The 19315-nt window shown below is 44.2% G+C and overlaps 1 protein-coding gene and 1 long non-coding RNA gene across 6 annotated transcripts in view; one reads left to right on the top strand and one right to left on the bottom strand.

Moving 5' to 3' along the window:
• Positions 1 to 19315, top strand: part of UPP1 (uridine phosphorylase 1) — a 29907-nt gene that overhangs the window by 2576 nt on the left and 8016 nt on the right. For all 5 annotated transcript variants that reach the window (XM_074945255.1, XM_074945252.1, XM_074945254.1 and 2 more), the window contains 6 exons: positions 932 to 999; positions 11784 to 11901; positions 13456 to 13614; positions 15115 to 15229; positions 16545 to 16754; positions 18261 to 18407. In XM_074945255.1, the coding sequence (XP_074801356.1) occupies positions 947 to 999; positions 11784 to 11901; positions 13456 to 13614; positions 15115 to 15229; positions 16545 to 16754; positions 18261 to 18407 (802 nt within the window). In that variant the 5' untranslated portion in view covers positions 932 to 946. The remainder of the gene's footprint in view (positions 1 to 931; positions 1000 to 11783; positions 11902 to 13455; positions 13615 to 15114; positions 15230 to 16544; positions 16755 to 18260; positions 18408 to 19315) is intronic.
• Positions 5041 to 19068, bottom strand: LOC141982831 (uncharacterized). Its single transcript, XR_012638229.1, has 3 exons — positions 18920 to 19068; positions 13377 to 13556; positions 5041 to 5572 (listed from the first exon to the last, which is right to left on the bottom strand). It is a non-coding gene; the product is annotated as an uncharacterized LOC141982831 (long non-coding RNA).

Below are 19315 nucleotides of genomic sequence, written 5' to 3'. Positions count from 1 at the left end.
TTACACAGGAGACCTTACAGCGGCACAGCTGAAGCAGTACATCTGTTTTGTTGTAAGGTCCATAGTGTAGACATAGTCTAAGAAATTGCCCCTTTTGTTCTTGGTTCCTTCTGTATTCAGAGACATAGGGACTTTGCTCATTCCTTGTAAGTAAACAGGCTGCATCAAGAAAAATACTAGACTCAATCAATTTCTGCTTCCAGCTGGAAGATCCCCAGGGCCCCAAACTTTTGACTAGCCACTGGGGTCAAAAAGGGGCAACACACTTCTCTTTTCCCACATGTAAATATTTGGGCTTTTTTCATCAGATCGTATGTGTTTCTTTCTCGGAAAAAAATATTTTGTAATTTTGTTGCAAAATCTGACTCTTTCCTTCTATTGCAGTCATTAGGTTGAGTGTTTCTTTAAGGAAGAGATTTGACTCAATAGTGTTCACCTCCCATTTATTTGTGTACTCATTTGGGCTCGGCAATGGTGCAGAACTTCCTTTACGACATTTTATAATTTGTCTTAGTCATACAGAATGTGTTAATTCTATTTTGCATAAGAATGACAAAAAATGTCTTTTTGTAGTTCAAGTTTTGATGCAGAGATATTTAACCCACTGGCATCAGCTGTAAAATTGTCCATTTTAATTTTGGGTAAATGCATATTTTAAAAAATCTAATGGTCAGATGTTCACATTGTTGAAATTTCACCATTTTTGAAGGGGCTGTATTATGTGTGGACCTTATTATTAATGTATTTATTTAATTTTTTAGAGTTAAGAGTAATGACTATGTAGACTAGATGCAACATCTGCGTTACAATTAATGAAACTAATTTTAAAATGGGACTAAACAGTGTGTAAAATTAAGCATGCATGTAGATCTTTGCAGGATCAGGGCCTTATTTTGTCACTGAAGTACCATACACTGTTTTCTTCCTTCAGGTCTAACTGTATAGAATGGCACCTGGTATAACAGCTGAGAAGAAGACTGAGGATGAACAGTCGTCAAAGTAAGAACCAAAACTAATTTCAGTATCTACTTTGAAGGTATATAAATGTACCACTTTTAACTCCTCCCAAATAGCATGTTTTTCATTTCACAACCTAATGTTTTAAATAGTAAAACTCTACAGAACATATGTAGACTGTGGCCAGGTCTAAGCTCAAAACTTTCACTGCTATTGTAATATCAGTTAGGCACATGATTTCTTTCCAACATTTTTGTCCTGGGAAAAGCTTTAGTGTGGACTCAGTTATACTGGCAAAAAAGTGCGTTGGCAGGTATAGTTTTATTTAGTTCAGACATCAGCACTCTTGAAGTATAAGCTGTGTCTAATTTAGAAGGGTTTGCCAGAATAATTATACCAGTATAAAGACAGGTTTCAGAGTAGCAACCGTGTTAGTCTGTATCCACAAAAAGAATAGGAGGACTTGTGGCACCTGAGAGACTAACTAATTTATTTGAGCATAAACTTTCGTGAGCTACAATGAACTGAGCTGTAGCTCACGAAAGCTGATGCTCAAATAAATTGGTTAGTCTCTAAGGTGCCACAAGTCCTCCTTTTCTTTATACCAGTATACTTATACTGGAAAATCAAGTGTAGACTGTGCATGAAACCCTGGCTCAACTGAAGTCAATGGGGGCTTTACCATTGACTTGAATGGTGCCAGAATTTCATCCCATGTATTCTGGAATTTTGAACAAGTATTTCAATCCAATTATCTCATTCTTTCTTTAGATTTATGTTGGTATAAGAAACTGAGTGTCAAAGATTAATGGTTAGCCCTCAGATATTTTTTATTTACTTAGCTGGCACCTAAAATGTGGGAGGCACTTCACACAGATGCAAGAGGAAAAGTTCTCTGCTCTGAAGAGCTTACCATGTAATGCTTCAATGCTGCAAAAACTTTACTATCGTAAACTCATGGCACTACTTGTTGTAGTAAAGTTAATCACATACGCAAGTGTTTGCAAGATTGGAGCCCAAGGCCCTAGGTGTCTGTGGGTGCAGGGGTCCATCTGTATGCATCTGATTAAAGGGTTTGGCCCTATAAGGACAAAATGCAGACAGAAGGAGGGAGGGACACAGTATTAAAGCCAATCATGAAGACAGTGATGTTGGAACATGCCTTGTGAATTTGACAATATTTGTGGATTTTTATATATATATATAAGGACTGTTGATTAATCGCAGTTAACTCATGTGAGTAACTCAAAAAAATTAATCGTGATTAAAAAAATTAATCGCAATTAATCACAGTTTTAATCCCACTGTTAAACAATAGAATACCAATTGAAATTTATTAAATATTTTGGATGTTTTTCTACATTTTCATATATATATTGTATTCTGTGTTGCAATTGAAATCAAAGTGTATATTATTATTACAAATATTTGCACTGTAAAAATGATAAATGAAAGAAATAGTATTTTTCAAAACTATTTAAATAAATGGTATTATATTATTGTTAACAGTGTGATTAATCTCATGATTAATTTTATTAATCACGATTATTGTGGGATTAATTGCACTGTTAAATTATAATAGAATACCATTTATTTTTGGATATTTTCTACATTATCAGATATCTTGATTTCAATTACAACACATGCCAAAGCATGAAGGGGCATACGAATGTTGTTTTTGCTGATACAGACGAACACGGCTACCACTCTGAAACCAGTCTTTATTTATGTCTTTTCTTCCCTTTCTGTTCTTTTTTACACTCTATTCTCTGTTTTCTCTTACTCTTCAGTATTTTTCTCCCTACTATGTTGTCTCTGATTTCCACTTCTTTCACATTGTCTCTCTTATCTCCTCTTTCAGATTCCCATTTGTGTTGTCACCAATCTCTCCAGCCCCTACTCAAATTCTGTCATTGCTTTCCTCCCACTATGGTCTGGGTGCATGGCTCCAGTGGATCCACTCTGCCTGGGATTCCCACAGGGACTGCCCCTCAAATCCTCAAGAAGGTGGGAGGGCTGGTCGAAATATAATACAGCCTCAGGCCATATGAACTTTGCTGCAGTTTCTTCATGTGGCAGGAGGGTGTGATGCACATTGTACCTGCCTACCACACCCCCATCCTCACCTCCTCCCTAGCCTTGCAGGCTCCACAACCAGTTTCACTGCTTATTATGAAATTATTTTAGGCAGGGCTGGTAGCACTCCCTATTACATGTATGTCTACACTACAAAATTAGGTCGAATTTATAGAAGTGGATTTTTTAGAAAGTGATTTTATACAGTCAATTGTGTGTGTCCCCACTAAGCGCATTAAGTCGGCGGAGTGCGTCCACAGTACCGAGGCTAGCGTTGACTTCCGGAGTGTTGCATTGTGGGTAGCTATCCCACAGTTCCCGCAGTCTCCACCACCCCTTGGAATTCTAGGTTGAGCTCCCAATGCCTCATGGGGCAAAAACATTGTCGCGGGTGGTTTTGGGTACATGTCGTCAGTCGCCCCTCCCTCCGTGAAAGCAATGGCAGACAATCGTTTTGCGCCTTTTTTCCGTGCGCGCGTCATACTACTTTCAGCAGACGGTGCAGTAGGGCTGCAAACTATCGTCATCGAACAACCACTTCCGCTGCCACTCTGCTCTCCTGGTGCTATGAATCCACCTCGCAGGTCCTCTATATGACCGTCATCATCCACCGCTTCCGCTGCGAGGAGGCGATGGCAGCGCGGTGACGAGAGTGATGAGGACATGGACACAGACTTCTCTCAAAGCACGGGCCTCGGCAATTTGGCCATCCTGGTGGCAGTGGGGCAGGCTCATGCCATGGAACACCGATTCTGGGCCTGGGAAACAAGCACAGACTGGTGGGACCGCACAGTGTTGCAGGTCTGGGATGATTCCCAGTGGCTGCGAAACTTTCATGGAACTTTGTGACTTGCTTTCCCCTGCCCTGAAGCACAAGAATACCAAGATGAAAGCAGCCCTCACAGTTCACAAGCGAGTGGCGATAGCCCTCTGGAAGCCTGCAACACCAAACAGCTACCGGTCAGTCGGGAATCAATTTGGAATGGGCAAATCTGCTGTGGGGGCTGCTGTGATGCAAGTAGCCAGCGCAATCACTGAGCTGCTGCTATCAAGGGTAGTGACTCTGGGAAATGTGCAGGTCATAATGGATGGCTTTGCTGCAATGGGATTCCCTAACTGTGGTGGGGATATAGCATATACCTTTCTTGGGACTGGACCACCAAGGCAGCCAGTACATAAACCAAAAGGGGTACTTTTCAATGGTGCTGCAAGCACTGGTGGATCACAAGGGACGTTTCACCAACATCAATGTGGGATGGCCAGGAAAGGTACATGACGCTTCCATCTTCAGGAACTCTGGTCTGTCTGAACAGCTGCAGCAAGGGACTTACTTTCCAGACCAGAAAATAACGGTTGGGGATGTTGAAATGCCTATAGTTATCCTTGGGGACCGAGCCTACCCCTTAATGACATGGCCCATGAAGCCATATACAGGCACTGTGGACAGTAGTCAGGAGCTGTTCAACTACAGGCTGAGCAAGTGCAGAATGGTGGTAGAATGTGCATTTGGACGTTTAAAAGCTCGCTGGCAAAGTTTACTGAGTCGATTAGACCTCAGAGAAACCAATATTTCCATTGTTATTACTGCTTGCTGTGTGCTCCACAATATTTGTGAGAGTAAGGGGGAGACATTTATGGCGGGGTGGGAAGTTGAGGCAAATCGCCTGGCCGCTGATTACACGCAGCCAGATACCAGGGCGATTATAAAAGCACAGCAGGGCGTGCTGCGCATCAGAGTAGCTTTGAAAACCAGTTTCATGACTGGCCAGGCTACTGTGTGACAGTTCTGTTTGTTTCTCCTTGATGAAAACCCTCCCCCTTGGTTCACTCTACTTCCCTGTAAGCCAACCGCCCTCCCCTCCCTCCTTCGATCACTGCTTGCAGAGGCAATAAAGTCATTGTTGTTTCAAATTCATTCATTCTTTATTAATTCGTCACACAGATAGGGGAATAACTGCCAAGGTAGCCTGGGAGGGGTAGGGGAGGAGGGAAGCACTGGGTGGGGTGGGGAAGGAGGGAAGGACAAGGCCACACTGCACTTCAAAACTTCTTGAATGCCAGCCTTCTGTTGCTTGGGCAATCCTCTGGGGTGGAGTGGTTGGGTGCCTGGAGCGCCCCCCTCGCTTTCTTGGGTGTCTGGGTGAGGAGGCTATGGAACCTAGGGAGGAGGGCGGTTGATTACACAGGGGCTGCAGTGGCAGTCTGTGCCTTTCCTGCACCTCAACCATACGCCGGAGCATATCAGTTTGATCCTCCAGTGGCATCAGCCTTGCATCCTGCCTCCTCTCATCACGGTGCCACCACCTCTCCTGTTGCTCCAGCCATCTATCCTTCGTGCGTCCCTCCTGTCCTCGCGTTCATTTTGTGCTTTCCTGGACTCTGACATTGTCTGCCTCCACGCATTCTGCTGGGCTCTTTCAGTGTGGGAAGACTGCAGGAGCTCAGAGAACATTTGATTGCAAGTGCGTTTTTTTCCATCATCTTATCTGCGCTAGCCTCTGGGACGGAGATGCTAGTGGCAGCGTTGAAACATTTGCAGCTGCGGGAGCAAAAAAGGGAGAGTAAAATTGAAAAAGACACACTGGCCATTTAAAAGGAGGGGCTGATGTTTTCGGGTTAATGTGCAGCACAAACCCAGCTAAAGCCTCCACACATCTGATTCTCTGGGATGAGCGCTTCTCCCCTCCCCCCACCACGTGGCTAACAGCAGGGATGATTTCTTTTGAGCCACAGGCAAACAGCCCAGCAGGAACGGCCACCTCTGAATGTCCCCTTAATAAAATTCCCCTATTTCAACCAGGTGACCATGAATGATATCAGTCTCCTGAGGATAACACAGAGAGATAAAGAACGGATGTTGCTTGAATGCCAGCAAACACCTGGACCACACGCTACCATGCTTTCTTATGCAATGATTCCAGACTACATGCTACTGGCCTGCTGTGGTAAAGTGTCCTACCATGGAGGATGCAATAAGGCTGCCCTCCCCAGAAACCTTTTGCAAAGTCTTTGGGAGTACCTCCAGGAGAGGTTCATTGAGATGTCCCTGGAGGATTTCTGCTCCATCCCCAGACACGTTAACAGACTTTTCCACTAGCTGTACTGGCCACGAATGCATCCCAAGTCTTCAGGGCAAATTAATCATTTAAACACGCTTGCTTTTAAACCGTGTATTATATTTACAAAGGTACACTCACTCGCCTTCTCCACCTTCAAGGTCCGGGAGCCCGGGCTGGGAGGGTATTGGCTCCAGGGTGATAAACAGTTCCTGGCTGTTGGGGAGAACCATTTCTCCGCTTGCCTGGTGTGCGCTATCTTTAACCTCCCCCTCCTCCTCATCATCCTTGTCCCCAAAATCCTCATCCCTGTTGCGTGAGACTCCCTTGCAGGAGTCCACGTACAGGTGTGGGGTAGTTGTAGGGGCACCCCCTAGAATTGCATGCATCTCATCATAGAAGCGGCATGTCTGGGGCTCTGACCCCAAGCGGGCGTTTGCCTCTTGGGTTTTTTGGTAGGCTTGCCTGAGCTCCTTAAGTTTCATGCAGCACTGCTGTGGGTCCCTGTTATAGCCTCTGTCCTTCATGCCCTTGGAGATTTTTTCAAATATTTTGGCATTTTATCTTTTGGAACGGAGTTCTGATAGCACGGATTCATCTCCCCACACAGCGATCAGATCCAGTACCTCCCGTTCAGTCCATGCTGGAGCTCTTTTGTGATTCTGGGACTCCATGATCACCTCTGCTGATGAGATCTGCACGGTCACATGTGCTGATCAGCTTGCCATGGTGGCCAAACAGGAAATGAAATCCAAAAGTTTGCGTGGCTTTTCCTGTCTACCTGGCCAGTGCATCCGAGTTGAGAGTGCTGTCTATAGCAGTCACAATGGAGCACTGTGGGATAGCTCCCGGAGGCCAATACTGTCGAATTGCATCCACACTACCCCAAATTTGACCCGGCGATGTCGATTTCAGCGCTAATCCCCTCATCGGGGAGGAGTACAGAAATCGATTTTAAGAGCCCATTAAGTTGACAAAAATGGCTTCGTTGTATGGACGGGTGCAGGGTTAAATCGATCTAACGCTACTAAATTCAACCTAAACTCGTAGTGTAGACCAGGACTAAGATTGCCTAACATGAGCCATTATAAGATCCCATTTTCAGCTCCTTATAATTTCAAACTTCAGCCATTAGGGCTGAAATTTTCCATGCAGGCTGGTAGGGAAAATACACTGGTTTGCAATGTTAACATTCTTCCAGCTTCTTCTTTGAGAAGCTTTAGCACCTCCATGCTTTGGAGCAGGGGCTTGAAATTTTGCATGAGGAGGTCTGGGTGTCAGGGATGTACCTTTTGCCGGTCCCCTAAAAATATGCTCAAATTTGACAAAGTTGTAAGTCTTTGAAACTTCATAGTTCACATACGGTCAGTAGAATGTCATAGAATTTTGCTGCTAAATTCTCCAAAGATTCTGTGCTCACTGAGCATGCTCCATCCCCTCACAGCTCATACACGTGTTTGGACTGGGCATGCACCATCCCCACATGGCTGGGCACCTGAATTGAAAGCAGGGAGCCTGTCTCTCTTGTGCTTTCAATGACTCGCAACCCCCATATCAGGTGTCCAGGCAGTGTGAAGGAGGAAGCCACATAACTTGAATGCAGAGAGGTTGAGAGCAGAATCAGGGAGGACTGGGAGGGGAAGGAAAGGAATAGATTGGATCAAGAAGCTTGGTGAGACTGGTACTAAAATTAGAGGAAAGAGAGAAACTGTCACAGAGTTCAGTGCAGGAGGACTGGGAAGGAGAGAGAAAGTGAAGACTGAGACTGGTTGGGTCAGGAGACTGGGAGCTGGGGAAGAGGATGTGATGGGGAGGCTTGAATTTATTGGGCAAGGTGACTGGGAGCTAGCTTGGAGGGGAGATGGGGACTGGTTGTTCTCAGAGACTGGAGTGGGAACTAGTGACAGAAACAGCGTGGGATGGGGGAAGCAGGTCTGAAGGGGAGGGAGGAGACTGGAACTGGCTGGACAAGGACACTGGGACTGGGAACCAGTGGGTGGAGGAATGGGGACAGATGCCAGATAGGTCTGATGAGGAGCTGGAGTGCAAAGCAGAACTGGGACTGGCTGGGTAAAAAAACTGGAGACAAAAAGTTAGGGTCGGGGGAACTGGAACTGGCCGGACAAGGAGCTTGGGACTGAGAATTGGGTGTGGAACTGGAATTTGGACAGGAAGCTGCGAGGGGGAGACTAGGATTGGCTGGCCAAGAAAAATGGTACTGGGACAAAGGGCCGGGGTGGGGAGGACTGGGAGAGGAACAGGTTGGAGCGATCAGACTTGGATTAGGGTGGAGGGACAGAGAGAAGTGTCTGTAACCAGTGGTGAGCTGGATCCAGTTTGCACCGGTTCGCTAGAACCGGTTGTTAAATTTAGAAGCCCTTTTAGAACCGGTTGTTCCGCAAGGGACAACCGGTTCTAAAAGGGCTTCTAAATTTAACCGGCCAAAAGTAGCACCTTAGGCACTGACTCCATGGGTGCTCCAGGGCTGGAGCACCCCTGGGGAAAATTTGGTGGGTGCAAAGCACCCACTGGCAGCTCTCCGCCCCCGGCCCCAGCTCACCTCTGCTCCGCCCCCTCCCCTGAAAGCACCGCCCCGCTCTGCTTCTCCCCCCCCCCCCCGGCTTTCCGCAAATCAGCTGTTAGCGCAGGAAGCCAGGGTGGGCTGAGAAGCAGGCGGCGGCTTCACACTCAGGCCCAGGGAGGCAGAGGTGAGCTGGGGCAGGGGGGCGCAACAAGGGCCACCTGCGCCGCAGCAGGTAACCCAGGATGGGGGGCGCGCAGGGGAACTGCTCCCCAGCCCCAGCCCCAGAGCCACTTTTGACGTGATCAGTTGGGGGAGCGGCCACTCCCCCTGCTCCCCGCCTAGCTACACTACCCCACCCCTAGGAGCCAGAGGGACCTGCCGGATGCTTCCTGGGAGCTGCCCCAGGTTAGCACCGTCAGGACTCCCCACCTCACCCCCCGGCAGGTCCCTCTGGCTCTTAGGGGTGGGGTGGGTACCCACTACGGTGGCCCATGAGACCCTCCTGCCCAGTTCTGGGGGCAGTCAGGGGACAGGGGTGGATGGGGCAGGGGTCCTGGGGGGGGCGTCAAGGAATGTGGCGGGTTGGATGGGGCAGGAGTCCTGGGGGGCGGGGTGGGCAACGACCCCCTCGTGGGGTGAGGAGGGAACCCGTTGTTAAGATTTTGGCAGCTCATCACTGTTTGTAACCATTAAAGGGAACACTCCTCTCCAGAGTGTAGAATGGAACTCTAGATTCCATAATCTCACTATTCTTCTGCTGTCAGCAAATATCTATGAAACCCACAGGAAAGATGTGTGTCTCATCTCACTCTCGTGCTGGTCCACATAGAAGATGACAACCTACTACTACTATCATTACTCTTCAGAGGCTCGGGTCTGCATGGTGAATCTAAGACTTACACTCTGCTGCTGAACCACATAGGCATCAGTATGATGCCACATGATGAAATTTGTTTTTTTCTGTTTGCTTTAAAAAAAAAAAAAAAAACCAGAAAATTGCGCGCACACACACACTCACAAACTGCATTAAAAGAACATTAGTAAAGTTGTAAAGTCAAGCACTCAGAAGTTATAAAATGCAATATTAAGGTTGTCTGTACAACCCTTCATTTGGCCCCCCATGTGTGTATTACTCCTGGGGAATTCGGCACTAAAAAATTAAAAATTCTGAGCACAGTATTTTAAAATTCTGCATATTTTATTTCTCAAAATAATATACTCTTTCCAGTTTCAATAATTTTGGTAATTTATTTCAAAATACCTGTCAGCAAGTATGTCTGTAACAATACAGACAAAAAAAAAGATTCTGGTATATATCTTTTTTTTACAAATAGATTTCTTATTAGGCATATTAATAGAGAATGTTGAGTAATTCATTTAAATTACAATACAGAACTGCATTTCCTGCATCCACCAGAAGCAATGCAAAGGCTTGGGGGAGTCAGGGGTAACGGAGGAGCTGAGGGAGAGGGAAAGAGCCTGGAGTGAACCTGGAAGGTTGTTGGGTGTGGGTGGGAGAAGTATGAAACAGGTTTTTTGGGGGACAGGACTGTTTGGGAGTTGAGAAGCCTCCCCCATGCAGACCCTGACTACCCCGAGCGTCTCCCATTCAATCAGGCACATCTGCCCCTGTCTCCGCACCCCCCATCCCTATGGGCTTCTGCAGCCTCCTCCCCCATCCCCATGTGTCCCTGCAGTCCCCATCCCCATGTGGCCTTGAAGCCCCACTCCCATTCAGCCCCTGGCTTAACATTGTCACCCCACTAGCTCCTGAGCCTGCATCCCAATTCCCCCCATTAACCATTCTGAATCCCCAGTCTATGACCCTCCAGCAACCCCATGTGCCCTATTCAGTCTGTCCTAACCTGGCTCTGCAGGCAGGGTGCTGTGATGAACTTCTACTCCTGGGGGAATTCTACGCCACTGAGCATGCACAGAATTTTTTTCCCCACAGAAAATACATTCTGTCCCAGTGCTGCAGTTCTGCCTTTTGCTCACCAGAGGCCACTGTGTCACCAGAACAGCCGGCTGCGTTCATGATGCTGGCTCTTCTGGTGCCACAGTGGCCATTGGTGGGTGAAAGGTGGAACAGTAGCACTTCTTGGGCAGAATGTATTTTCTGCGAGAGAAAAAAATTCTGTGCCAGACATGAATTCTGCACATGCACAGTGGCACAGAATTCCCCCAGGAGTAGTCTATGCATGATGATGCAGTCTTTAACTGTATAATCATGTAGTGTTTTTTCCACAGGACTCCTGCCTCATTTAATTCAGTGCACAGATTGGACCTGCTCTGGGGATGAATCAGGGTTGTGTAGTTAAGGAGGCTGTTGTCTGTAGGACCCCTGCCTCATTGACTGAAGAAGTTGGAAGGTGAATGAAAAAGGGAGTTGCAGGAAGACACAGGACGATCTCATGTTAAGGTTTCTATGTCACAAAGTTCTTGTGTTATGGCGGGCAAGTCACTTAAACTAAATTTTTCACAGATGGTCTCTAATTGTGTGTTCCTCATTTTCTGGCTGCCCATTTTGAGAGGCTGAGGTCTGATTTGCAGAAATGCTGAGTGCTTACAGATACCTTGAAGTCAATGAGAGATGCGCTTTGAACATATAAAGGGCTATATAATGCTACATGCTACAAAACCTCAGATTCTAGGAGTCCCAAATTTTGCACCCAAAACTAGTGTGTCTCAGTTCCCATCTGTAAAATGGGGGATAATACCACCCTTTCATCTCACAGAGAGGCTGTGAAAATAAATGAATGTTTATGAAGCACTCAGTTTCTATAGTGATGAGGACCATAGAAAAACGCATGGGGAAATTAATAATTCTGTGTTTTGAACAAGGTTTGAATATTGTGAAGTAAATAAGGCCTGGGGCCACACATTGAACAATGAGGATAAAACAAAAAATTGAATAGCTGCTCATTTAATGAGCACAGTCCATCCTGTACACTGAATGAGGCAGGGGTCTATTGGAAAAAAACAGCATGTGATCATGTCATTAAAGACTGTCTCATAATGCATACACACAAAGGGTTGAGTTAAAGATGCACAGGCAACCTTAATTCTGGCTTTTTCTAACTTTTGAGCACTAGACTTTTACAACCTTAATAATGTTATTTTAACATAGTTTTTTTTAGTTTAATATATATTTTCCATTTCCATGACAGAAACAACTTAATTCATCTCTCCAATCCTCACCTTGAGAAAATGAAAGACGATATCCTGTACCATTTTGCTCTTGGGACTAGCACCCATGATTTTCCTGCCTTGTTTGGAGATGTAAAGGTAAGAACCTTGCTTTCATTCTGGAAGTTTAAACATGTCAGCAGACTGTGCAACTCCCGCTAAAATTTAATTGTGTCCAGGATGAGATTAAAGACAGTGGCATGAATCAGTTTGAGAAATGTATGGAAAGAAGGTAAGACCTTCTCAGTGGGAATGCTGGTATGATCATACAATTTTTAGACTTACCAGAGCTATCAGTCTCCTTTTGTGGTTACTGGGCCAAATGCTGAAGTCCCTACTCAGACTTCAGTCAAGCAAATCTCCCTTGTGAGGCCTTACTCTGTTCCCACTGAAGTCAATACCAAACTTTAACTCATTTCAGTGGGAGCAGGTTCAAGGTCTTAGCGGCCTAGTTGACGTTTTATATGGGTAAGGACTGAGTGGGTACGGAGGCTTTGGCCCATATTGCATTTACTGAGTACACTAGCATTTTGTCCTGCTTTTGCATCTACTGTGGTAGCTTCTTGTACAAGGTTTATATGAAGTGAGATGAGTTGCCCAATCCATTACAAACAAAAACCCCATACCTGAAATAACACTCCTGAGGTGACAGAAAGTGCCTCATTTGCAAGCCCCATTTTTAAGGTATATTTTATACATTAACTGCCTTTCTTTTTTAGGACACAATGCTACTAGTCAGAGCGTTATAGCAGTGGTGGGCAACCTGCGGCCCATCAGGGTAATCCGCTGGCAGGCCGCAAGACAGTGTTTACATTGAGCGTCTGCAGGCACGGCCACCCGAATCTCCCAGTGGTCGCGGGTTGCTGTTCCCGGCCAATGGAAGCTGCGGAAAGCGGTGGCCAGCACATCCCTACAGCCCATACCACTCCTTGCAGCTCCCATTGGCCGAGAACAGCGAACTGCGGCCACTGGGAGCTGCAGGCGGCCATACCTGTGGACAGTCAATGTAAACACTGTCTTGCGGCCTGCCAGCGGATTACCCTGACGGGCCATGTGCGGCCTGTGGGCTGCAGGTTGCCCACCACTATGTTACAATGTGTGTGCCCTGGAAATGGGTTCTATGTGGATACTGTATCAGAAATAAATCTCATGGTCTTATTTAGGCTTGGTGTTTGAACTCTTGGGTTTGGCAATACCAGTATATTCCAAATGGGAAGTGCTATCTCAGCCTCAGGGTTCATTCCTAGCGAGTTCTCTATATGCCAATACAGTTATGGAGCCCTCCCTCCCTCGGCATATTCAGATCATTTCTCCTTCACATCCAGTCTGCCTCCGGTAGCTATTATTAAAAACACACCCCAATACAAAACGCCATTTTAAATGTATGTAGTGCAAGTTCTACATTTTGTACTATACCAATGAAATTCCATTGTCAGGCAATGACAAAGAACTTGTGAGATCATTTAAGCCTTATTTTCAAACATTTATCTTTACAGACCTCTACAAGGAATGTAATAATAAAAATAATGTAGTTGTGAAAATTCGGATTAAACCTTTTGCATTATCATATTTACCTTTCCCTGTTCTTGAATATGCTGCATCATGTAGTCAGCTGCACAATTGTTGTGGTTTGTTGAATTCTATCCATGCTAGTTTGTGTGTGTTGGAGGAAGCCCTTCACGGATGAAAGGTTTTATCGCCTACATAGCTGAAGAGCTCGGACTTGGGAGCGTTGGTGCTGACTATCCCAACATCTGTGAAGGAACTGACCGTTACGCGATGTACAAAGTAGGACCCGTGTTATCAGTCAGTGTAAGTATTAAGCATTAAAGGAAGCGGGGGAGGAATTAGATTTGTCAGTGCTTCTAAAGAAAAGGACAAGGCCTAGTCCTGGATTTTTGTTTTGAGTGTTCCTGAAATAGAAGAACAGAATGTTTTTTCAATATACAAGGCAGTAGTTGCAACTGAATCAACAATTTAAGCACATTTTAAATGGGACATGAATGCATATTTCTTTTAAATATTTCTTTAGAGGATATACATCCAAATTTTCAGGTCTACTTCAGTGGTGCAAAGTAGCTGGAAAGCTGGCTCAGCCAGCTCCTTCATAATTCCCCCCATGTAAGAGTAACCACTGAGTCACATAGATGCAATGGCTTTATGCCACCTCTCCTTCCGGATTCCAGGGTAGTAAGGCTTTCCAAGGAGAAAGGGGCCATGGCTGGCATATTCCCAGTGATTCCTGGCTGCCACAACAATCTTTTGTAATCATGAGTAGCACGTTTTCTACCCTATTGGTCCTATGCTAGGGACAACACAGAGACTGCTTACACTCAGTGCAGATGGGGAAGGAACAAAGGTGGCTGTTTCTTAGCTATGGCTGAGGATCCAGGGTTAGATTTTCAAAAGGTACTTAGGTAGCTTAGGAGTACAAGTACCAATGAAAGATTATGGGACTTGTGCTGCTAAGTCACATAGACTATGTCTCCACTGCAATAAAAGACTCATGGCATAGTTGCAGCTGGCTTGGGTCAGGGGACTTGGACTTGTGGGGCTCGAGCTGCAGGCTAAAAATTGCTGCGCAGATGTTTGGACTCAGACTGGAGCATGGGCTCTGAGACCACTGCAAGCCTGGGCTCCAGAACAAGACCAAACATCTACACTGCAATTTTTAGCCTTGCAGCCCAAGCCCCGTGAGCTCAAGTTAGTTGACCCAGGTTCTGAGACTTGGTGCCACGGGTTTTTTATTGCAGCGTGGACATACCCAAAAGCACTTTTGAAAACCTACCCCTAGCCCATAGCATCAACTCCACAGTGCTCTCTTTCCCCGAAGGTGTGAATTGTCACATCATGATGTAAGCTGGAGCGGACTCAGCCTTGTGAACTTTGTGACTATACCACAGCCTCCGCCATTTGTAATATTTTTGCTCAGCTGGAATCACCAGTGTTTCAGGTCATTAAGAACTAGTGTGAACATTGCTCTTGGGCCGTGTAGAAGCTTTGTGAGGGCATGTAACTGTAAACGATTAGAATGGGACTCACGTTTAGAATATAGAGAATATAACATTTTTAAAATTAACATAACCCATGGTATTAGGGAACAATGGACCTGATCCAAAGTCCATTGAAGTCAATAGGAGTCTTTCCATTGACCACAATAAACTTCTGCCCTGCCCAATAGGTTAGGTTTGTACAAGAATACTTTTGCATGTATTTTTCGTAGTAATTCATTAAAGAGATCTGCTCCAGTTCCCAACTCTTCTGTTAATAATGTATATGAATGTTCAGTGTAACTTTCTGATTTCATTTCAGCATGGTATGGGCATTCCCTCTATTGCAATCATGTTACATGAGTTGATGAAGCTGTTGTATCACTCCAAGTGTTCCAACATAACCATTATTCGCATTGGCACCTCTGGTGGAATAGGTATTTCCCCTTGATATTTCTCTTTTCTTTAAATTAAAGCATCTCTGTAGTTAAAGGTTTATAAAACAAAGTCATAATAATGATAATATCTAACACTTATTTCATTTTCAGAGGGCTTTACGAATTAATTAATGCTCATGACAGTTTGGTGAATATTTATTAGGTAAATATTAACACCCACACTTTACAGATAAAGCAGAGGTTAAAAGGTGACTTGCAAATAAATTGGATTTGTTGCCTCTTTTCCTTCTTTATGATGTACAAAGAACTCCTGAAGATTTTTTTTTTTAAATACTTTGCTTGGTTTTTACATTAACAATTCTGTTCCTGTCCAGCCTGAATGTTTCTCTGATAACTGGAGAACTAGTGAAATGCTGACACAAGAGTCAAGAGAGTGAAAGCTGAACAACTGAAAGAGAGTTTTAATCAGACTGTGTAAAATTTTTGCTTGTTTTTGTTAATATCTATTTGATTCAAATAATTAAATATTTTGAATAAAGGGGGACTAGATTCAAGATTCAGCAATAATATCTCTTAAATTCAGGTGTCAGAGCTAACATTATACATCCCAGAGAAGTCCTCCATCCAAATAAGGGAGCACTGAAATTGACATTCCTGTTTGTTCTAATATTAAGAAAAGCAGAAGAAATTCCTTTCAACACTTCTTCAAGGCATCATAGAGAAATGAAAAAGAATACAAGTCCAATATTTAAAAAACCACACCCCTTTTTACAGTTTTAAGATCATCTTTAAAATACTGGTACAGTCCCAGTGAGTGGATCTTAGTTCTGCTATAGGACACATGAGTTTCTATCTTTCATGCCATAGTTCAGAATTCTGGATCATGAGAGAAAGAGAGAGAGAATGTTCTGGTTTTCAGTCATACACATTACTCTAATTTTTCCTTAGACCTAATTACCCATCAGATAAAGGATTCTTTGATTTATATAATTTTATAATAAATGACAGGAAAATGTGCTTGAGTGAAGAGATCTGCAGCAAGCTGGAGAAAAGATCATTCATGCCCTATGTGAAATATTCCCTTAACAGTTGGGATTTGTCAGACCATTAAGATTACTTTACGGCTCTTTGTATTGTCCTTTTTAATTGGCAGTATATTGTGTCTTCTCTACAGAGTTATTTTAAAGCATTTGGAATAAACTACAAACATGCATATAGATCCTAATATTCTTCCATTGAATTTAGTGGCAACTCTCATTGATTTCAGCAGGAGCAGGATTGGGCTATAATGTACCTTGTTTACATACGAGCAGAGTGGCTGAACAACTCACTATATATATATTTTTTACAACAGGTCTGGAGCCAGGCTCAGTGGTAATAACCAGTCAATCAGTAGATGCTACCTTCAAGCCTCAATTTGAACAGGTTATCCTAGGAAAGACTATCATTCGTAGTACCAACCTAGATGACCAACTAGCCAAGGAACTGATGCAGTGCAGTAAGGAGATAAATCAATTCAATACAGTCATTGGAAATACTATGTGCACTTTGGATTTCTATGAAGGTAAGGCTAGCAATAGAAGTAAATTAGTAAGCAGTAACATATACAAATCAAACTGGATTAGGGGATTTAGGCCCCAGTCCAGCAAAGCACTTAAATATATGCTTAACTTTAATGAGATGAGTAGTCCAGTTAATCTTTGCTGTACTGGGGTGTAATTTTGTGGTGTTTCCCCCGCTCCCAGTGATTATCTAAAAAAAGAGTTGACAATGACTGACAGCTCATAAATTGTATACTTTTGATTACTGAATTATCAGGGTATTTATTTAGTGGAGTTGCTATAATCGCCATTAGTGCCCTATGGAATTTGATAACGAGAGTTATTGGTTGTTTTTTTCTTTTAATTGTTCATGTGTCTCGAAGAAATTCTCTATAAGCAGCCCTGGAAAGAGTTGCTGATTCATCCTTAATTAACCATTAATTGGATAATTGGATGTTACATCAATCGTGCCAGATGTGGGATGGGCAAACATCACGGATTTAAATTTGGGATTGATTTAAATAAGCAACCACAATTTCAGATGTTTCTCTGAACCTCCCAGGTCTACAAACCGAGCTGGAAATCTTGCGAGAACAAGCTTTCTCCCCAGATATCTGGCACTTCTGCCTCTAGTTGTGGCTGGATATACTGCAAGAAGGGCACTGCTTAGAGGACACACAGTCCACGGTTCTAGCAGTGCTTAAGGCAGATCTCAAGCAGAACAATGTCAATATGTGGCTTTTTTCAGGCACTGTTAGGAAGGATAATGAGTCCGTGGTCCAGTCAGTGGGTCCTAAAAGCACACCAACAGGTTTCCTACAGATGCTACCAAATCTACTACAAAACTTGCAAACAGGCAGAGAACCTCAGCTTTGGGAATTCAGTTCCCAAAAACAAAAAATATGACAACTAAAGAACTGTAAAGTTTATTTTGGCTGTATGCAGTCTAACACTGCTTAATAAAAAAAATCTATTTCTTTGGGGCTGAAGCCCCAAAGAGCTGGAATAAACTAACTCTTTCCTAAAAATAGGCACCAATAATGTCCAATTTAAAAAAAAAAAAAACTCTTGATTTCTCCTTATGTTAAAAAGTCTTCTAAGCATCAAAAGGGCTGAGATTATTCCTTCTCTCACTGCATCAGAAAGGCATTAGCAGATCTGGATGCTTTTTTAGGGGACTGTTAAACTCAAACATAATCAATACATCAAACTAGCCAAGAGGAAATGTCACCATTAAAATTTGACACTTAATTCATCTGAGGGACTATAGCCTATATTTTCCAGTTTATGAATTTGATAATTTAGTTGGTCTTTTCATATCTAATTACCCTGATCCTAAATTCAAATAATAAACTAATAAATTACATTTATAGAGTGCCTTTTAAGTGAAAACTGAGCTTAGTGCAGTGATAAAAATTAGGAAGGGTATATTAGAAATTGTAAAAATCTTGTGTCCCTCAGAGACTGAAACTCCCCCTGTACTTTCATCAGCACACACACAAAAAAATCTATATTTATATGCTTTATAGGCCAAGCCCGTCTGGATGGTGCAATCTGCTTATATACTGAAGAAGAGAAATTGCAGTATTTGAAGGCAGCTTATGATGCTGGAGTCCGAAACATTGAGATGGAATCTTCAGTTTTTGCTGCTATTTGTAATCTTAGTGGTGTCAGAGGTAATTGGATATATGGCATTTTATTTAGACTGAATCATCTGTGTTGCATAAAACGTACAGTGTACAGAGTTTCAGAGTATTAAATTCATTGCAGTGGAAAGTTACGATACTGCACTATTTGCATATATGATTATAAATATGTATAGATGCTGTTAAGTTTATTTTAGTATGATTTGCTAGAACTTTGCAGTGTGTGTGTGTGTGTGCCAGGTCTATGTAAAGCCCCTCACACAAAGCTCTGATTCAGTTTAGTCCTGATTAGTTGCTGTTCCAGCTCTTGCCTTGCACTGAGAAGTAACCATTCAAGTATCAAAGTATCCGAAGGGACCGGGGTGAAGGTAACTGAACAGACTTACCAGTACGCAGGGCGGCCGGGGTCCTGGGGGGGAGGGGCTCAACCAGAAGGGGTGGGGCCTTGGGCAGAAGGGACGGGGCTGGGGCCAGACTTCCCCAGCCAGCCCTTCAGCATGGCCCGGCAATGATTTAAAGCAGGGGTCTCCAACTCAATTTACCTTAGGGCCAGTGCCAGTCCTTAAATCTTCCCAGTGGGCCAATAATGTCACTGAAGATGGTGTTCACGCCACCTCCCAGCCCGTTTCCTACCCTTTTCGCTCACTCCCTTGGTCTCATGCCGCCCCAGCTGACTCTGTCCAGTGACGCTGCTTCCATGGCTGACTCTGCCCGGCAACTAGTGATGCTGCCTCCATGGCTGACTTTGCCCGGCGACTAGTGATGGTATCTCTGTCCCTCTCCCCCAGCCAATGGGAGCTGCGGGTGTGTGTGTGTGTGTGTGGGGGGGGGGGTTGGCACCTGCAGGAGAGAGCCAGCAGTGTGGCTGCCTGGGTCTCTCCTCTGCAGCTCTGCCGGCAACAGCAGGGATAGAAAACCGCTTGCAGGGAACCGAGCTA

The sequence above is a fragment of the Natator depressus genome, chromosome 2 (assembly GCF_965152275.1).
Source record: "Natator depressus isolate rNatDep1 chromosome 2, rNatDep2.hap1, whole genome shotgun sequence".
NCBI lineage: Eukaryota > Metazoa > Chordata > Testudines > Cheloniidae > Natator > Natator depressus.
Note: the sequence above shows the minus strand (reverse complement) of the source record. Positions and strands in the feature narration are given on the sequence as shown.